The sequence below is a fragment of the Oryx dammah genome, unplaced genomic scaffold (assembly GCF_014754425.2).
Source record: "Oryx dammah isolate SB20612 unplaced genomic scaffold, SCBI_Odam_1.1 HiC_scaffold_29, whole genome shotgun sequence".
NCBI lineage: Eukaryota > Metazoa > Chordata > Mammalia > Artiodactyla > Bovidae > Oryx > Oryx dammah.
The window spans coordinates 46,771,358-46,791,457 of NW_024070213.1; the positions used below are offsets into that span (position 1 = coordinate 46,771,358).

General features: G+C 46.4%; 1 protein-coding gene across 1 annotated transcript in view; it reads left to right on the forward strand.

Annotated features, from left to right (window-relative positions):
• Positions 1 to 20,100, forward strand: part of LOC120858617 (synapsin-3-like) — a 118,794-nt gene that overhangs the window by 7,603 nt on the left and 91,091 nt on the right. The window contains exon 2 of the mRNA XM_040234801.1: positions 14,311 to 14,368. Within this exon, the coding sequence (XP_040090735.1) occupies positions 14,311 to 14,368 (58 nt within the window). The remainder of the gene's footprint in view (positions 1 to 14,310; positions 14,369 to 20,100) is intronic.

Here is a 20,100-nt window from a genome sequence, read left to right on the forward strand (position 1 = left end):
TTCTGCTTCCCACTGTGCCGTCTTGTCGGGGGAAAGTTGCAGTGGGTGGGAAGGGGGTATTAAATTCAGAGCTGGCATCACCAGCAGAGGCTTTTGGGTAGAGTTGCTTGTTGCTTTAGCCAGTAAAAATGACAATGTCCAATTAATAATTAGACAATGAATCAGTATAAGCATATCCCATGCAATATATAGATTTGTACCACAAAATTATTTGTTGTTTATCTGGAGTTCATAATTAAGTAGATGTCTGCTAGTTTATCTTTCCACCCTACTTACGGAGGGTGGCAACAAGAGGCAGTGCCCAGCCCTGCTAACATGGGCCCAGTGAGAAGCTGGCCTTTGTGCGTCCTTGCCTTCTGGTTGGGGAGCCAAACCAGCCCTCCCACCCCTTCCATTGACCTCATTCTCAGGAAGCTGCTTTCCCGGCCTGTGATGAGGACTGAACAGTCGCAGTCACCAACAGGGCAGGAACAAAATCGAGTGGACAGTCTCGAGGCAGACTGCCTAGACCCCCGTCCTCTCTCTCTCATGAGACCTTGCGGGAGTCTGGCCTCTGGGCCTCACATTCCTGCACTGTAAGGCAGGATCATGGCACCTCTCACGAAGGGTCAGTAAGAGGTGGAGATGATGGCACGAGGGGGTTGGTACTGGGCTTAGCTGTCATAACCGGCACTGAAATGGTGATGGTGTTAACAGTTGATTGCAGGGACTTCCCTGTGGTCCAGTGGCTAGGACTCCATACTCCCAACGCAGGGGGCCCAGGTTCAGTCCCTGGTCAGGGAACTAGATCCCACATGCCACAGCTAAAGATCCCATATGCTGCGACGAGAAGTCCACATGCCACAATGAAGACGGAAGATCCTGTGTGCTGCAGCTAAGACCCTGCACAGCCAAATAAATAAAATGAAATAAATATTAAAACCCCAGCTAATTGTGATACCAAGTGCTAGTGAATATAGTGGCCCTGGCAGCCAGTGGGGAGGAGGCTGCTTGGCGTGCTTCTCAGGTCAGCTGGACGTGCTTGAGGGCTGCGCTCTAGAAGCCCTGGAGGAGGGCTGTCTGGGTGTGGGTGGGCTGGCACACTGTCTACTCTGAAGATGGGAAGGCGGGGACCAGGCTGGTTCCCCTCCTCCTAGAGTTGGTCGGGGGCTCAAGGCAGGATTCACACCTGTCTGTTGGAGACCCTAGGCTCTAGGAAACAAAATCCTTATGTTTCCCCCCACCCACCTCTTCCCCCACCCTTAGGACTCTCCTTGAAATAAGGGCAAGCCCTGCCTGTTCCCTGTGGGGAAATCCAGAGGTGGGGGGCAGGGAGCTAGGAAAGGCCTGGTGAGAGGGGGCTTGCCATCCTCTTACTCCCTTCATTCACGGATTCACACAAGCCACCCCCTGCAACCTGGGGTGGCGCTGGACTTCTGGGCTCGTCCTCCCACTCTGGGCACCCCCTGCCACTCCCCCTCCCTCCGCCCTGGTGCCTGGGGCGGGAGGGGCCTTGGGCATTCCCCAGCAGCCTGGCCTGTCGCCTGGACACCAGCGCCGCTTTCCCAGACCCGGCCCCTTTTATCAGGGGGACAATGTCCGCACACAGTGAGGGCCTTGTGTGGCACCCAGGCCCCGAGCCCTTTGACTTGAGGAATTTTTCAAGTGCTGACCTCTCTCCGTGAGGTCTCCTCGCCATCCAATCCAGAGGCTCTGTGCCCCGGCCGCTTCCTCCCCTGCTCTTGCACGGCGAGAGGGAGGGAGGGGAAAACAGTGAAGAGTTGTCTCCTGCCCTGGTGGAGTCTTCACCCTGTGAGAGTGTGGCTAGGAAATCTGGGGGAAGTGTCTTAGAGCAGAAGGTAGCATGGGGAGGAGTCTGATGGACGCTGTGTCTTCCCCAGCTCCCCCTTCCCTGCTGATGCTGTGAGATCTCGGGAGCCTTCCCCCTTCCCTGCTGATGCTGTGAGATCTCAGGCGGGCCACTGTCCTCTCCAGGCTTCAGTGCCTTCATCAATCAAACAATGACAATAAACTGAGATCACGGTCCCCAAAGCACTGTTTCCGTCAGAATGACATTCAGATTATCAGGTACCGCTCTTCACCTTCTGTATGGGTAGAGTTCTTTGTTTGCAAGAAAAAGAAATGACTTCGGCTGACTTGGGCAAAAGGGAGGGCTTATGGGAAATATGCCGGAGTCTCACAGAATGAAGAGAAAGCAAGAAGACCCAAGTTTTGGAGAGGTCAGGACCCAGGGCTCTGTCTGGGCCTAAGAGGCAGGGACTTGTGAACACTCTCTGGAGAAGTCAGCTCCTATTGTCTTCCAAGCTTTGTGCCTCTCTGCTTAAAAATAAAATTCCTGGGCAAGAACAAACCTGACTGGTTCCATAAGATGTCTTGGGGACAGTCCCATCAAGACTGTGTGCGAGAGAGAGGCTTGGTTCAGGAATGCGAGTGCGGATGGGGCTGCTGATAATAGGAGTCAGAATGGGTGTGGGACAGCCACTCCGAGAGGCTCTTCCAGAACTCCTGAGACAGAATATCCAGAGGAGAGCTCAGGAGACATTTTTTAAATGATGAAGAGCCGCGTTTAGAAACCGTCGTGGCTAGAGGACCGGTTTCATGTGGCTCCCAACTGGTAGAACTGAGGCTGGTAAAGCAGACAAAGAGGGAGGTCTGTCAGCTCAGTGTATGTAACGGGAAGAAGACCACATGGGCTGCCCAGTGAGGGAGTGAGCCCCCATCACTTGCAGGTTCCAGTACAACTAGGCTGGCAACTTGGGAGGAAAAATGCAGAAGAGGCTCAGACTCTGAAGGGGCCAGTCTGCAAGCCCTTAAAAGAGTCTCAGACCTGAAACTTCTCATTTTCTCTGCTTTTATGTCTCAGTCATTTTTCCTGCCATTGCCTTGCCTTTTTCTGGATAATTCCACTGTTAACTTCTGAGTCTTTACTCATTCTTCAAAATGTGGTTTTCTTGCCTAGGTCCTCCTGTTTCAGAGAAGTCCCTCAGATGCCATGGGCTCTCCTAGCAATAGCTGTTCCTGTTCCTCCAGACTTCACCTGCCTGGCTACAGCCTTGCCCTGGGGAGATAGGTCACTGGGCAGACGTCAGTCTCACTGCAGAATGTTTTTCCTCCTGTGGCCTGTGGAAGCCTGCATGGGATGTGTTTCCTCAGCAGGAGGGAGGCTGTCTGTGATGGCAAGAGAGAGGGGATGGTGCTTTGTATCCATTTTTCTGACCTTCAAACCTGAGTTTGGAGGAAGGGCGGTGGTGTGGGCTTCCTGAAGATTTTCACTGAGCTAATTGCCATCTTCATAATGGAATTAGTTAAATTAGGAGTTGCTTGTGCAGCTGCTCACAGGAGGCAAGGTGGTCAGTGAGTGAAGTGGCAGGTGTCAGGAAAAGGCAAAGGCGCAGAGAAATATTTCCCTGCTGTAAGGAAGACAGCAGCCCAGGCTCTGTGACAAATGCCTCTGCCACTTGACGCAGGCTGCAGAGAGACAACAGGGAGCCATGGGGACTGTTGGGCATGAGAACTGATGCCCCAGCTGCAGGCAACAGCTGCCGTCCTCTTGGCCGGCTTTTGCCATGTGGGAATACAGGTCTCGTGATGTTCAGTTATTGATTTTCAGGGGGAGCCAGAAGTCTGAATTCTTGAAAAATGAATTCTCTGTTTTAAAGTCAAAAGTATATAATGTAAGTCCAACAAAATAAGACTGTGGACTCCATGAGGTTTGCCAGTTAGTAATTTCTGATGGAGAGAGGAGTCAGTAAATATTCTTCATCTGGGCCTGTCTCCTGACTAGACCAGGAGCACCAGGATGGCAGGGGGTTGTTTTGTTCAGTATAATTCCTAGGGACTAGCACAGTGCTAAGCACATAGTAGAGCCTGGATAGAGAGATGGAATACTTCCCTGGTGGCTCAGACAATAAAGCGTCTGCCTGCAATGCAGGAGACCCGGGTTCGATCCCTCAGTCAGGAAGATCCCCTGGAGAAGGAAATGGCAACCCACTCCAATACTCTTGCCTGACAAATCCCATGGACAGAGGAGTCTGGTAGGTTACAGTCCACGGGGTCGCAAAGAGTCGGACACAACCAGGCGACTTCACTTAGAGAGATGGAGGGATGGATGGGTAAGCAGATGGGTGGGTAATTGGTTGAATACGTGGAAGGAGGGAAGTGGAGGGAAAGTAACTTCTCTTAGGCTTCTCCTTCTGTGCCTTGCCCTTCTCACCTTGACAGGCCTCACACAACCATCAAACACTTAATATTCTCATGGTTCCCTTCTTCTCATCCTCCTCATACCATCTAAACCCCTTTTACAGATGGTCAGATATAAGTCACTTACACCTTGGTGTGAATTACCTTTCAGTGTGTCATCGTTTTCATGGGCATTTTGCCAGGTTGAACCCTTAGTGTTTCTGTTTAGTCACTAAGTTGTATCAGACTGTTTGTGACCCTTTGGGCTGCGGCACACCAGGCTCCTCTGTCCTTCACTGTTTCCCATGAGTTTGCTCAAATTCATGTCCATTGAGTCAGTGATGCTATCTAACCATCTTATCCTCTGCCAGCCCCTTCTCCTCTTGCCTTCAATCTTTCCCAGCATCAGGGTCTTTTCCAATGAGGCAGCTCTTCCCATCAGGAGGCCAAATTATTGGAGCTTCACCTTTAGCATCAGTCCTTCTAATGAATATTCAGAGTTGATTTCCTTTAGAAGTGACTGGTTTGATCTCCTTCCAGTCCAAGGGACTCTCAAGAGTCTTCTCGAGCACAATTCGAAAGCATAGATAATAGATAAGCATCTGTTAATGAGTTCGTGATAGATGCTCTTTAAATGTTTGCTGGGGGAACAGCTTAGCCTTCTAAATGTGAACTGTTCTTGTGAAATGAAGGCTGTGGACTTTCAGAATTCTGTGGGAGTGAGGATGACACAGTGTTGTGTTTCTGGAGAGAAGAGGGCTAGGGATTGGGAGGTAACGTTCAAGCATAATCCCTGCTGTCAGAGTGAGTGGGTGGCTGACGATTTTATTCGCCTTAAAGGCTGGTGCTGGGGAGAAAGAGGAGCTCCCAGAGGGTAGCCAAGGCAGGTTTCCATCATGCTTGATATGAAGCTGGAGATCCTTTTAGAGTAATGAAGATACTGCCACCTTCCCCTGAATGATTTGTCACTTCCTCAGGTACATGCCCACCTCTTGAAAGACAGGAGGGAAAGAGATGAACATAAACATCTGCCCTGTGTTAGGGATAGCATTCATGGGGCCTAATGGCAGACATAGTGATGTGCTTATTTTTGCAAATGAGACTAGTGCTTGGAAAGGTTGATATTTGTCTGAGGCAGTGCTAAGAAGTAAATAGCAGAGCTGGAGAGGACCAGCTAGTTCTAATGCTAGCAGTGCTCACCCACCTCTTTACCTGGAGGGTGAAATGCACACCAGCAGCTCACCAGAGAGCAACCATTTGCTGGCACATTTTTGGCAGGTTCCCAGAGGCCTTCAAATCTGCATGCTCATTTTATCCTCATGACCCTGTGGGTAGATCTTCCCATCCTCACCCTTCAGATAAGGGAGTAGAGGCTTATTCAAAATCATGTAGCAGGTGCCAGAGCTGCCATTTCAAATCTAGGTCTTCTGATCCATGCCTGTCACTCATTTTTCCTGCACATTGAGGGACATGCCCCAGGAAGATGCATTGGCCCCCCGAGTGCCACCAGTACCTGCCTAACTCTTTTGCCCTTGTGTGCCTTTCACACATATACACACTCACCAGACCTTCTCAGAGCCATCTTTGCAGCCCTTGATACTGGCAAAGGATAGGTACCAAACATCGGATGGATGGATGAGTGGGTGGATAGATAGATGGCTACATTGATGAACTGGGTCACTTTGCCAGGGAAGCAGTCTTAGGCTCTTAAACTGGGCTGGGTCTCTTTCAATGGGCTGACCTGGTCTTAGAGCTAATGTCCTGTGTGGTCATTGTACTTTATGAGTCTCTCCCTCCCATTGGATAGTAAACCCCCTGAGGCCAAGCACTGAGCTATCTTCATTGCTGTTTCTTTAGAGCCTGCAGGCTCTGGCACACAGTAGATGGTTAGTACAACTGTGTTGAGTATCTTCCAAAGAAGGCTTCCCTGACTTTCCTGGATCAGATCTCCCTGCTCCCACATCCTACCCTGTACCACCTTGTTCATCGTATTCATCACTTCCTTTTCACCTGGTTAGTTTCCTGACTTTTCCAAGAGAATGCCAGCTCCACAAGAGCAGGGACTGTATCAGCCTTTGACCCCATGCCTAGTAGGGTGTCCAGTCCTTACAAGGCTCAGTGAATAGTGGATAAATGATGTGAATTGTGAGCAGACCTCCACAGAGATCTCCTTCCCCATTTTCTGTCAGAAGGCATTGAGGGAACAGTCATCACATCCTTGAGGCCCTAGTGGGTCTCCTTTCCTTACCTTCATAGATGCTTGTACAGATGCAGGGGCCCTTGTCACTCTCAGAGAGCCCCTCCCCTTTCCAATTCCCTGGAGCCCTTCCACTTGCAAAGAGGTACAGTGAAGTTGTCCCCATCACTGGAGGGTCCCCTCTGACAGTGGGAGGGGAGCAGGAGGGTTAGTTGTTCCTGGGAGTAAATAATGGAACTAGAATTGGCCACTTGATGCAAAGAGCCAACTCACTGGAAAAGACCCTGATGCTGGGAGAGATCTAAGGCAGGAGGAAAGAGGGCGACAGAGGATGAGATGGTTGGATGGCATCACCAACTCAATGGACATGAGTTTGAGCAAACTCCAGGAGATGAACAGGGAGGAACAGGGAAACCTGGCGTGCTGCTTTCCACGGGGTCACAAAGAATCAGACATAACTGAGCAACAACGGAATTGGATCTCTGAGTTAGAACTCCATGTTCAAAGGCCCTGCTTTTGTCACACCTCCATCCATCCAACCTATCATGTTAGCCTCTTTATCTTGCTAACTGGAAAACCCTGAGTGTGTCCACCTTCAGGGTTCTCCTATGTGATCCGTCATCCATCTCCCCCAGTTTCTGTCCAGGCCACAAATCAGCAACTGACATGTTTCATCAGAAATGTGAAAATCAGTTTCTAGGGCCAGATCCTGCCTTCGCTCTACCCCCACTCCTCCCCCGATAGGCTCTAGTGTGCCTGGGAACTTTCCTGACCCCTCATCCTTGGGAAGGGCACCGCCAGGGCCCAGCCACACTGACTTTACATCCCAGACGGATTTATTAGAAGGACGCTGCTTGTGCACAGGTGGATCCTGTTTGTGCTAATTCTCCTCTTCCTTCTGCTGCTGCTGCAGCCATGAAAGAACTCTGTATCGCTCCCCATAAATCTCTCTCACACACACCACATCCCGCCTCCCCAAACTAGGGATTTCCCACCCCAGGCGGCACTGGTTTTATAATATTCTTCTTCCTGGTGCCTCTGATGTGGCAGTAAAATATGAGACCACCCACAGAGGTGGAAGCTTTGTAGAATCAAGAGCTTCCCCCACCTCCTTCTCAAGGCCTTGGCCTTGGGATTGAGTGATTGGCCTGCGGACTCCGAAAACTCATTATGAGAATAAACATATTAGGGCCTTTGGAAGAGGTCTGCATTTAGGGAGGCAGAGCCCTCAGGCACAGTGGGGTCATCCATTCTACCTGAGGTCAGACAGCCAGGCAATTACACAGGCAGCAACCCCAGCCCCCAAGGCATCTAGAATTCCAGACCAGCCCTACCCCTTCCTCTGCCAGACGGAACTGTTCAGAGGCAGCTCAAGCCTGAATGAGCCCCAGGCAAGGAGGCAGCAGTCTGTGTGGCCTGTCAGGAGACAGACTTCTGACTCCCGGCCAGGCAGGGGGATGGACCGCCTGACCCTCAGCTTCAGCCTGAGTCCGTCTGGCAGGCCCTGCAGTGAACATTCCAGAGATGGGCAAAACAAGTGTTTCTCCTGAGAAGGTGAGGCCGGTGGAGGCCAGAGCTGTTTGGGTGGTGGTGGTGTAGTGCTGCGTGCTCTGGGTTCCGAGCTAAGAGTCAGAATCCTGTGCGAGTGGGACGCTGAAAGGGGACTCCACGTGGTAATGGGTGGGGATTTGTAAGTGTTGCGTTACACCGTTGTACCAGTAGATGGCAACAGAGCACCTGGAGCACGAGCTGCCCCTTGGGCTGTCCCAGGAAACTTTATTCGTTTACCCAGTCAGCAAGCATTCCTTAAACATGTGCCTGTGCCCTGGCACGTTGTGCCAGATACGACAGATGCAGTGAGCTTTGAGACACGGTTTCGGGTTTCCAGGAGCTCCTAGACTAGGTGTATGGGGACAGGGGATGTGTAATTCCAACCAGAATGATATTTGTTGTATGGTGGTTAAGTATAGCACCCCATGGGGACCCAGAGGAGGGACACCTAACCCAGTCTCGTTGCGGGGGTGCTTTCAAGGAAACAGTGGTCAGGGATCTTGGAACATGAGAAAGACGTAACCAAGCAGAGAAGGAGAGAACCGCACAGGCTCAGACTCATAAAAGCACAGGAATTGCAGAAAGTTGAGGGTGTCCAAGAGGTGGGCAGAAAACCAGAGAAGAAATGGGTCATAGGTCAACAGGGTCTACATCATGAAGGAGCCTAGAGGGTCTAGACTGAATACTGAAACTTAGAGCATAAGATCTAACTCACTGTTGCTGCTTGCTTAGAGGCTCTGTGTAACTGAACCTGTGGGAGCTGCTCCCAGCCCTCCCGCTTGATCGCTAGGGCCAGTACAACAGGAGGAGGGATGCAAAGGGCCTGCAAGCCTTCTGTATCAGTTCAGTTCCGTCACTCAGTTGTGTCCAACTCTTTGCGACCCCATGAATCGTAGCACACCAGGCCTCCCTGTCCATCACCATCTCCCGGAGTTCACTCAGACTCACGTCCATCGAGTCAGTGATGCCATCCAGCCATCTCATCCTCTGTTGTTCCCTTCTTCTGCTGCCCCCAATCCCTCCCAGCATCAGAGTCTTTTCCAATGAGTCAACTCTTCACATGAGGTGGCCAATGTACTGGAGTTTCAGCTTTAGCATCATTCCTTCCAAAGAAATCCCAGGGCTGATCTCCTTCAGAATGGACTGGTTGGATCTCCTTGCAGTCCAAGAGACTCTCAAGAGTCTTCTCCAACACCACAGTTCAAAAGCATCAATTCTTTGGCGCTCAGCCTTCTTCACAGTCCAACTCTTACATCCATACATGACCACAGGAAAAACCATAGCCTTGACTAGACGGACCTTAGTCGGCAAAGTAATGTCTCTGCTTTTCAATATACTGTCTAGGTTGGTCATAACTTTTCTTCCAAGGAGTAAGCGTCTTTTAATTTCATGGCTGCAGTCACCATCTGCAGTGATTTTGGAGCCCCCCAAAATAAAGTATGACACTGTTTCCCCTGTTTCCCCATCTATTTGCCATGAAGTGATGGGACCAGATGCCATGATCTTCGTTTTCTGAATGTTGAGCTTTAAGCCAACTTTTTCACTCTTCCTCTTTCACTTTCATCAAGAGGCTTTTTAGTTCCTCTTCACTTTCTGCCACAGGGGTGGTGTCATCTGCATATCTGAGGTTATTGATATTTCTCCCGGCAATCTGGATTCCATCTTGTGTTTCTTCCAGCCCAGCCTTTCTCATGATGTACTCTGCATAGAAGTTAAATAAGCAGGGCGACAATATACAGCCTTGATGGACTCCTTTTCCTATTTGGAACCAGTCTGTTGTTCCATGTCCAGTTCTAACTGTTGCTTCCTGACCTGCATACAGATTTCTCAAGAGGCAGGTTAGGTGGTCTGGTATTCCCATCTCTTTCAGAATTTACCACAGTTTATTGTGATCCACACAGTCAAAGGCTTTGGCATAGTCAATAAAGCAGAAATAGATGTTTTTCTGGAACTCTCTTGCTTTTTCCATGATCCAGTGGATGTTGGCAATTTGATCTCTGGTTCCTCTGCCTTTTCTAAAACCAGCTTGAACATCAGGGAGTTCACGGTTCACGTATTGCTGAAGCCTGGCTTGGAGAATTTTGAGCATTACTTTACTAGCATGTGAGATGAGTGCAATTGTGCGGTAGTTTGAGCATTCCTTGGCATTGCCTTTCTTTGGAATTGGAATGAAAACTGACCTTTTCCAGTCCTGTGGCCACTGCTGAGTTGTCCAAATTTGCTGGCATATTGAGTGTAGCACTTTCACAGCATCATCTTTCAGCATTTGAAGTAGCTCAACTGGAATTCCATCACCTCCACTATCTTTGTTTGTAGTGATGCTTTCTAAGGCCCATTTGACTTCACATTCCAAGATGTCTGGCTCTAGATTAGTGATCACATCATCATGATTATCTGGGTCATGAAGATCTTTTTTGTACAGTTCTTCCATGTATTCTTGCTACCTCTTCTTAATATCTTCTGCTTGTGTTAGGTCCATACCATTTCTGTCCTTTATTGAGCCCATCTTTGCATGAAATGTTCCCTTGGTATCTCTAATTTTCTTGAAGAGATCTCTAGTCTTTCCCATTCTGTTGTTTTTCTCTATTTCTTTGTATTGATCGCTGAAGAAGGCTTTCTTATCTCTCCTTGCTATTCTTTGGAACTCTGCATTCAGATGCTTATATCTTTCCTTTTCTCCTTTGCTGTTCACCTCTCTTCTTTTCACAGCTATTTGTAAGGCTTCTGTATCAACGTTGCCTATTTATTATCATCAGCAATCTCTCATCTCACTGAGGGGGCAGATCAGAGTGAGGCGGAGTGTAATTCCGTTCTATAAACCCCAAGAGGGTAAGATTATGTTTGTGGGTCCCTGCACACAGCACCCATAGCCGCAGTGTAAACACTTGGTAGTTCTTTGTTGTCATTGTTGATTCTGCTTTAGGCCCTGGGCTGTATACTCTGGAGCTTACTCTGTGCCAGGAACCATTCTAAAGTGCTCTCTGTATGTCATGTCACATTTAATCCTCACAACACCCCATGGGATAGTTACTGTGATTATCCCCATTTCCCAGATTTGGAAACTAAGGCACATGGAGGTTGAGTGAGGGGTGGTGCTGGGGTTGCATCCAGGTGGTCTGGCCCTGAGTCCACACTCTTTACTTACTGTCCTTTGAGTACGAGATCAAGTGAATTTCTCACCACACTTTGGCTGGCAGATGTTATCACCCCTTAACAAGTGACCTGGAGGAAACTATGACCTGGAGGGATTAAGTACCTTGTCTTAGAACATGCAGTGAGTGAGTCGTAGAACTAAGATTTTACCAAAGCCTCTGTGATTTGAGATCCATGCTTTTTCTAGTACACCAGTGATTTCATTCATTACCATTCAGTTTACCATTCTAGTATACCAGTGATTTCATTCATTACCATTCAGTTACCATCCTGAGGTCCCAAGATCATCCAGTACTTCTTGTAAACCCAAGCGGCAGGGACCCGAACCCTCAGTCCTACTTAGTCCTTTACTAGCTATACTCCTTACAACAAAGGAGGACCCTAAAAATTATACCCTTTGATCATGCAGTGGTTATCCAACCTATAGAATTCCCTGCCCATGAAGATCCAGGCCTAATTCCAGGGCCTGTGTAGGTCAGTTCCCTGATCTATCCTCCCCAGACATGGCGAGAGGACTGTTGATGGGTGTGTGGGCAAGGAGAGAAAGTTTGGCCGCATGGGCTGAGTCATCCACAAGCATGCATAGGAGGCCCCAGTGATGCAGGTCAGAGAGAAGGGTGGGAGGAGAATTAGGAAGGATGATGGGAACCAAGAGTTGTCAACCTCCATGTCACTGGGTTCTGGGTGGATCTCTAAGAGTCCTGAGAAGTTCAAATTCTGACCGTTATGATCATTATGAAATTGTATTGTGCAAGGAAGGAAGAGACGGGCATGTTTTATTTAAATGTTTGCCAACTTTATCAATTTTAAATGTTGGGCATATGATACATAGACTTCCATTTCTTCTTTTGCCCCATGTTCTACAAATATTAGAGGTGGGCTTATCCCAGTGTCTGGAGTTTGCCAACATTACCTTTATTTGTGATAAAGTTCACAAATAATGTGAAAAGTTTCCCTTTACATGAGGCTGGTCGAACACACATTTTTTGGTAGACCATCCTGGGAGAAAAAAACAAAATCTTGTTTTTTAAAGTCACACTGACAACTCCTGTTCCCATAAAGTTCTATCCACTTGACGTCTAAGCCTGTCAACACTGTAAGAAAAAGTGGCATTAATATTAGAGCTGTCAGTCTATGATTCAGGCAGTCTTGAAGAGAGATGAATTCCACTGGAATTGGCTAAGTGTAGATAGAGAGAATTCAGGAGCAGACAGACTACAACTTGGTCAGAGCATTTGTAGAAGGATTCTTTCATAAGTGGAAAGTTGAAAAGAGATGGGAACATCGATGTTCCAGGGAAAAGAATAGAAAAGAAACTAAGAAGATTCTTGGATATAACACTACAGATAAGAGCTCAAGCATGTGGTCATACTATAAAGAAGGCTGAGCACCAAAGAATTGAGGCTTTCGAGCTGTGGTGTTGGAGAAAACTCTTGAGAGTCCCTTGGACTGCAAGGAGAGCAAATCTGTCAATCCTAAAGGAAATCAACCCTGAAAGTTCATTGGAAGGACTGATGCTGAGGCTGAAACTCCAATACTTTGGTCGCCTGATGCAAATGCTTACTCATTTAAAAAGACCCTGATGCTGGGAAAGATTGAAGGTGAGAGGAGAAGGGGATGGCAGAGGACGAGATGGTTGGATGGCATCACTGACTCAATGAACATGAGTTTGAGCAAGTTCTGGGGGATGGTGAAGGACAGGGAAGCCTGTCTGCTGTAGTCCATGGGGTCACAAAGAGTCAGACAGGACTGAGCGACTGAACAACTTGTGGTCATACCTAGCTGAATGGAAAGCTGGGATATATTGATATATTTCTTGGTGCCAGTCTATAAAAGTTGTCTCTGTGGGCAGAGAAGAGAATTGGGATTGGGATCAAATAGCTGTCTGTGCCCCAGAGAGGTCTATGGAAATGTTCAACACAGTGCTCAGGTTTCAGCAAGTCACTAAGAGCTCTTGGTTTCATCAGACCAACAACCAGAAAAAGCCAATGGAAACTTGTATTACTTCTGGTTTGTGGGAGGTCATCTAAACCCAGGAGCACCTCAACATTTGCTGCTGTTTTTCAGGGCTGAGAAAAAGCATTGATCTGGCAGTGAAAGTCCAGGATTCAAGCCACTTAGGCAAAGTATTTCATCTCTCTGGGTTTCAGTTTCCTTATTTATGGAATGGAAATAATAATACCCACCTCATGGTAGTGGTTTTAAGTGTTAAATGAGAAGGGCTGTAGGTTAAGAGTATAGCACAGTTTTGGGGCACAAAGTGAGTACTCAAAAAATATCTTTTTTTCCTTCATCTATCTCTTCAGTCATTTATTCATTCAGCATATATAACTTGAGCTCGTACTGTGTATCAAGTACTCTGGTACATGTTGGAAATAGAATGATGAGTAAGACGGATTGTTCCTAGCCTGGAGGAATTGTGTTATAGTTCAGTGGGAAACAAGCGTGAACCCAGTTACTAACTATAAGGAATTATAGTAAGTGCTGTGATACAAAAGTAGAGCATGAAGAGAGAATTTATATGAGAAAAGAGATGACTAAGGTCAAGATTCGGATGCTTTTAGAGAAAATGGACAAGTGGATGGATTTGAGAAATAATTAGTATGTAGAACCCATGGTGATAGGGAGAGAGAAGGAGGTGATAAGAATGAAGTCTGTGTTTTTGCTTTGAGTGATGGGCAGATGGGATGCCATTTACGGCTGATGGGAAGACAGAAGCAGGGGTGTATAGGAAAGATGATGGAAGGGTGGTTGGATGGATGAAGGGGCAGATGAAGTCTGCTTCATTGGAGAGATGGACAAATAAAGGAGTGGATGGATAGAGCAAAGTAATAAGTCATTTACAGGTCACATAGGGTCTACCTAATAAAATAATTCTGCATTATTTATTTGTGTAGGATTCTTTATTTCTTTTGATCCTTAAATAATGTTTATAAATATATTATGCAGACGTTAATATCTCCCTTGTACAGAGGATAAAGCGGAGACACAGAGATGTAAAGTAACTTGGCAGAACCGAAACCTGAGTCTCCAATCCTCCCATCCTATACTCTTTCCCTTTCCCATGTACTACTTAATAAGTAATGAGAAAATCATCCATCTAGGTGGGAGAGAGCAGGAAGGTGGGGAATGTGTCTGGACATGCACCTCTGGGAGGCCTTTGGAAGAAGGGAGGAAAGAGTGAAGCAACTGGTATCCTTACTCAGTAGATTTCTTCCTCTCCTTCACAGGGCCAAGTATTTCCATGGAAAGAAGGTGAATGGAGAGATTGAGATCCGAGTGGAACAGGTAGGTTGGAGCTAGTATTTAGTGCTATCACCATGATCTTTTCTACAGACAGAGCCGTTCCCAGGAGCGTACTTGGCCCCCGTCTTCTGAAACTATAATGAGTAAGGATTACCAGAAAAGTCCTGGCTTATACCTGGAAGATGTCTTAAATTCCAGAATTATTTAGTCCAATAGTTTTCAACCTTTCAGTTTTAGCAGCAGAACCTTTATTCAAGAGGAATCTCAAGTAGGGCCCATTCTGACAAATAGAGACACATAGAGCTTCTCTGATGGAAATAGGCACAGGGAGCCCGTAAGTCTGCTCCATTCTGTTCCACCTCCCTCTGTTCCCCACCGTGGTCCCTGAGGTGTCTCTTTGGAAGCACAGTGTAGGCGCACAATGGGTTTGAATCCTGACTCCCTTGTTTTATAGGTATTGGGTAAGTAAGTCTTTCTGTGTTTCATTTTCCTTGGGATTAAATTATTTAAAGCCTCAAAAGAGATTAGAATCTCAACTACTGGCTCTTGTTATTACCACTAGTATCAGCATCCACACAACAAGCACACTGTGCTTGGCCTTAGGAGAGCACATCAGAGCATGGACTCTGGAGCTCAACTCTTGGTTCCAGTCCCAACTAACTTTGTGACATTAGTTCAACAATACTTAAGCCCCCTGAAATTCAGTTTCTTCATCTACCACTGGAGTAGAGCATCAGCTTGATAGGCTAGCCAAGGGGATCGAATGAGTTAGTCCAAGAAAACAGTAACACTTAGTAGATGTTACCCGTTTATCATCATCCTCATCATCAAAGGCAAACAATAAGATGGAAAAGGTTCTTTCAGTAAGATGAACTCAGAAAAGCACCGTAGAAAAATCGAAGGATGTGACTTTTCCAGCACTCTTTTTGAGTTTGATGTGTTGGAGGAACAGAAAGCTTTTTGAGCATCAAATTTGACTTGGCTTAATATTAAAACACCTACAGCTTGAATTTCAATTTGATCCTGTGGCTTTCAGGTCAGTCCAGTGTCTACTGGTTTTCCTTCCATGGCAAAGAGTGGGTTATTTTTGTTCACTTGACAAATATTTGTCAAACATCTACTATGCTAGCTAGCTCACATGTGCAGAACAGGGATAGAGAAGCAGAGGTGCTGTCCCAAATAACTTGTGGTCTAGGAGGGGAGGCAGGATAAGTCTTCACAGAACCCAACACAGGTGGAATCCGGGAAAGAGAGATCCAAACTCAGTGTGTGGGCACCAGAAGCCACAGCTATTTGGAGGAGTCCGAGTGACTTCAAGGAGGGGGTGGTATTTGAAATGAATTGTAAAGAATGGCTAGGATTTCAACAAGTGGAGATGGCAACAGGAAGAGTGAGGAGACTAAATCAGCATGAGCAGAGGTAAGGAGAGTGGAAGCTGGGGGTGTGGAATGATTGAGGACACCGTCTTCCCCTGGCCCTAACCTATTCATGCTCCCAAATTCTCTCTCTACCATCTACCTGGCATCTTAGCTAGAAACTGCACAGTCTCCTGGCTGCCTCCTTTTCCCTCCACCATTACACCTGGTCACCACATGCTACAGACGCTACGCCCCACATCCCTCTGGTCCATCCATTCTTCTCCGTTCCCATCGCCAATTCCTTGGCTGAACCATCATCAGCTCGCATCCTGTCTTCATAATCAACAGCTTCCTAACTTCGTATTTTCATCCACTTCCAATTTATTTTTTGTACTAAAACCAGGTTGATCTTTCTGAAAAAACAAAGTTTTAAAAGTGTTAGCTTTAAAATTCTTTTCTCGGACATTCTTTATTTGAGCCCTCCCACCACAGTCTAACTCAGGAAACCTGGTCATTCCTTTACCTAGCACCCCAGTTTTTCCTTTCTAGCCCTTATCTGAGTTTTCAACCACGTATTTAGGTGTGATATTATTTGCATGAGGGTAGGGACCATGACTATTTGGATCTCACTCTGTTAAATAACACAGGGCCTGGCACATACTAGAGCGGAAGCAAATATCTGCAGGATGACTAACTGATGGATTCCACAGATTCCACTCTGCTTGTCAGTTTTCAGCAGAGATAAATTGCTGTTCTTTAATCTTCCCTCAAAAATCTGAGTTTTCCATAAACCATCTGGTAAACGCTCAGTTGCTAGCTGTCTCACTCCATTTGTGAAACCCCAGGAGCATGTTTTAATTTTGCCCTTTATCTCAATGCTGCTTCTGGCCCAACTTATGGGTGTAAATCTGTAAGCAGGAGCATCAGAGAGAGTTGTCCTAAGAATAGCTCACCTAGGACCCTGGGACACTCAGCCAACCTCTGAAGGCTACAGCCACACTGGAGAAGTTGGCTAATTTAGAGTCATCTTGATTCCTCGTCATCTTCCTCTGTGGCAATCAGAAGGCAGATTAGCCAAGAGGCCAATTAGCAGTCATTTGGGCATTTTTCCCTGGAAGATATGCCTTCCTTAACTCATCCTAGAGTCTGAGTTGTTTGTCTTTTCCCATCTGGATCGATGGGTGGGTCACATAAGCAACCCCCTAGGAATCTCATATGCAACCTTTAGCACTTAGGAGAAGTCTTAGGATGGAAGCCACTGTTTAGTCTGAGCTGGCCTCACATTTTGGAATTCTGTCTCCCAACTAAGGGCCAAATTAACCAGATAATTGCACTGTCTGGGTTTTGCTGGACAGAGCAAATGAGTTAGTTGTGGTTGGCCTAGAGGAAGCCTCCGCCCCTTCTCTCCACCCTCTTCCCCCCAGTTCAGAAACTGTTTGCCTCAGCTTTTGCAGAGCCAGGAATCAAGAAACCCTGGGGAGGCCAGTGGGGGAAACTGCCTCATGTTGTATCCCATTACCCAGAATGCCCTGCTGGCTCTGCAGGGCCTCTCAGCAGTGTCCTCGCAGGGCCTGAGAGGTTCCGGCCAGGGTGGCTGGCATGTCAAGCTCTCTTCTGTTTATATTTGAGGCAAAGGATCTCTTTCTCCACAGGTACAAGTCACCCCTCTGTGGGACTCTGCAGTGAGGTTGATGAATGGATTAATATCAAGTAGACTCAAAGTTCTGAGACTAGCGGGCTAGTACTTGGTGGGGCAGAGCCTTGAACTTCATTCTTCGTTAATAAAAAGACCAAAATTATAATAGTCTTTCCTCGGTGTTAGCAGAGGTACCAAAGCCTAAGTGGCAGTGCGTTGCTCCAGCAGATGGAAAGAAAGGCAGGAGAAGGTGAAGACCCTTCTGCTCTGATTTACGTAGGAATGCCCGTGGCTCCTTTGAGCCCTGTCCTTGCATGATGTTGGAGTTGACAGGGCTTCGGTAGATGCATATGGGTCCTAGGGAAGGCTGGTGGTTGAAGGCCTGTTCATCTTCTCCTCTTCTTATATTTCCTCAGCTTTGTCTGCTGGCAGCAAAGACGGAATTTCTCCCTTAAAAGAATTTAAGCACTCAAGACCATCATGTATATACATCACGTATATATTTTTCATACCTACTTCAGCCTACCATCCACAATTCTTTCTGGGGCAGTCCTTCTTAGAGTAGACCCTAACTGTGGATATTGTCATAAAGGCTATGTTATATTTCATGAAATAATTGTCAGTGAGATAAAGAAGTGGAGGTTGCATGTTAGTTAATTCAGTTTTGTGGGTTGGTAACAGGTTGGACATGGCCCCCACTAAGAAATGACTACTTGATAGTAATTCACCTTGAGGGAAATACATCTAACACTTTGCGAGACAGCTCTGCCCTTGGCTGTGTTCTACATCTCCTTCTCAACTGTGATTTATCGAATTACATTTGCTGATGACTTGAAGTTAATGGGAGAGAGAGTATGCTGGATTAAATTTGATGTGATCCAACTGAGTAAGGATACAATATAAGATCCTATGCAAAAGCTCAGCAGAGGAGGAGCAGGACTGGGGAGACTTAACTTATTAACATCTCATGAGGAGAAAACAAGACCTAAAATTTGAGTTAAACAAATTCTTAATATTTGTGAGAAGAAGTATGGTATGGAAGTTAGGACTGTGACCCTAGTGTAAGATATACTGGGGATGGAGTCTCAGCTCCATCATATTTTAGCTGGGTTGACCTTCCACTTATAGCATCACTAAGTATTAGGTTTTTCATATGAAAAATGAGGATAATAATTTCTACCCCCTAGAGTTAATATGTGGAGTGAATTAGTCAGTATAAGTCATATGCTTGGCATAGTTTCTGACATGTATATTAAGAGCTCAGTACCTATAGTTATGGGCTTCCCTGGTGGCTCAGTGGTAAAGCATCTGCCAGCCAATGCAAAAGATGTGGGTTTTATCTCTGGGTTGGGAAGATCCTCTGGAGAAGGAAATGACAACCCACTCCTATATTCTTGCCTGGGAAATCCCATGGACAGAGGAACCTGGTGGGCTATATATAGTCCATGGGGTGGCAAAAGAGTTGGGCAAAACTTAGTGACTGAAACAACAACCATGGTTATGGTTGTTACTCTCTCAAAAACTGATGCGTTATCAGGCTGCATCATCAAAGCACAGCATTTAGAATTCAGGAAAGTGATGGCACACACACAGCACACACACACTCTCATTGTTTTAGCCAGACTCCAGTGAGATACCCAGTTGTGCCATCACACCTGGAGGAAATAGAAGCAGCCTGGAATGCCTCACAAAGAGAGTGGCTGCAGTAAGAAAAGCAAAGGAGATCAGTGTAAGGAACTGGAGACGCTTAGTCTGGAGAAAAGAGCCTTTGGTAGAACTCGTTGTACTCTTTGCAAATATTCACCACCTGAATGAGTGGTTGAAAAGAGTTAGACCTACCATATGTTGAGTATTAATACTTAGAAGGTAAGGATAAATGCTTTTTGCTGTTCAGATGGGCACTATCATTGTCTCTATCTTACAGAAACAGGCTCAGGCGGAATAAGAGGGCTTTCTCCAGGTTGCCTGATTTGTAATTGGCAGGAACCTGTTCTTGAACCTAGACAGTCTAAATTCAGAGTCCTCTTATCCACTGCATTTTTCTGCCGTTTTTTGCAGATACCAAGAACAATAACCAGATGTATTGGTTAAATGATTTTGTATGCATAACCTTATTCCAGCCTTACCACAACACTTTGAGATGAGTATGAGGGCTCTCCCTATTTGGCAGATGAAGAAACTAAGGCTCAGAAAGGTTAAACATTCTGCTTGAAATGAGTGATGGAGGAATTTGAACCCAGGTTTCATCTGCATGTGTGCTGAACCACCAGCCTATATTGGATTAGAATTCAGGGTAATGGTACAATTATACAAAAAGATGGACTTCAACTTGGTATAAACAGACATTGTTCAGCAATGCCGAGTAATGATGAATGGACCACATTCTTTTGGTGGGTAGGGAGTCCCTGTGTCGGACATGCTCTGGCAGAAACTAGATGGTTAATTTGGGAAATATTTCACAGGAAATTTATGTACCTAATCAGATACAACTTTCATTATTTTTTCTTATTTTTTTGCATAAAAGTAATATGTTTAAATAGTCAAAAATTAAAAAGGTGAAAAATGGTACCTGGTGAAACATCTACCTCTAACCCTACTGCCCTTACCAATCTATTTCTCTTTTGACTAATCATTTAACTGGTTATTGGCCAGTTCATTTAACCATTATAACTTGTTCCTTAGGCAACTTTCCAGAGAAATTTTAAATGCAGTAATCAAATACACATTTGTGTTTGTTTTCCTTTGCTTTTCATAGATGGTTCAGTTCAGTTCAGTTCATT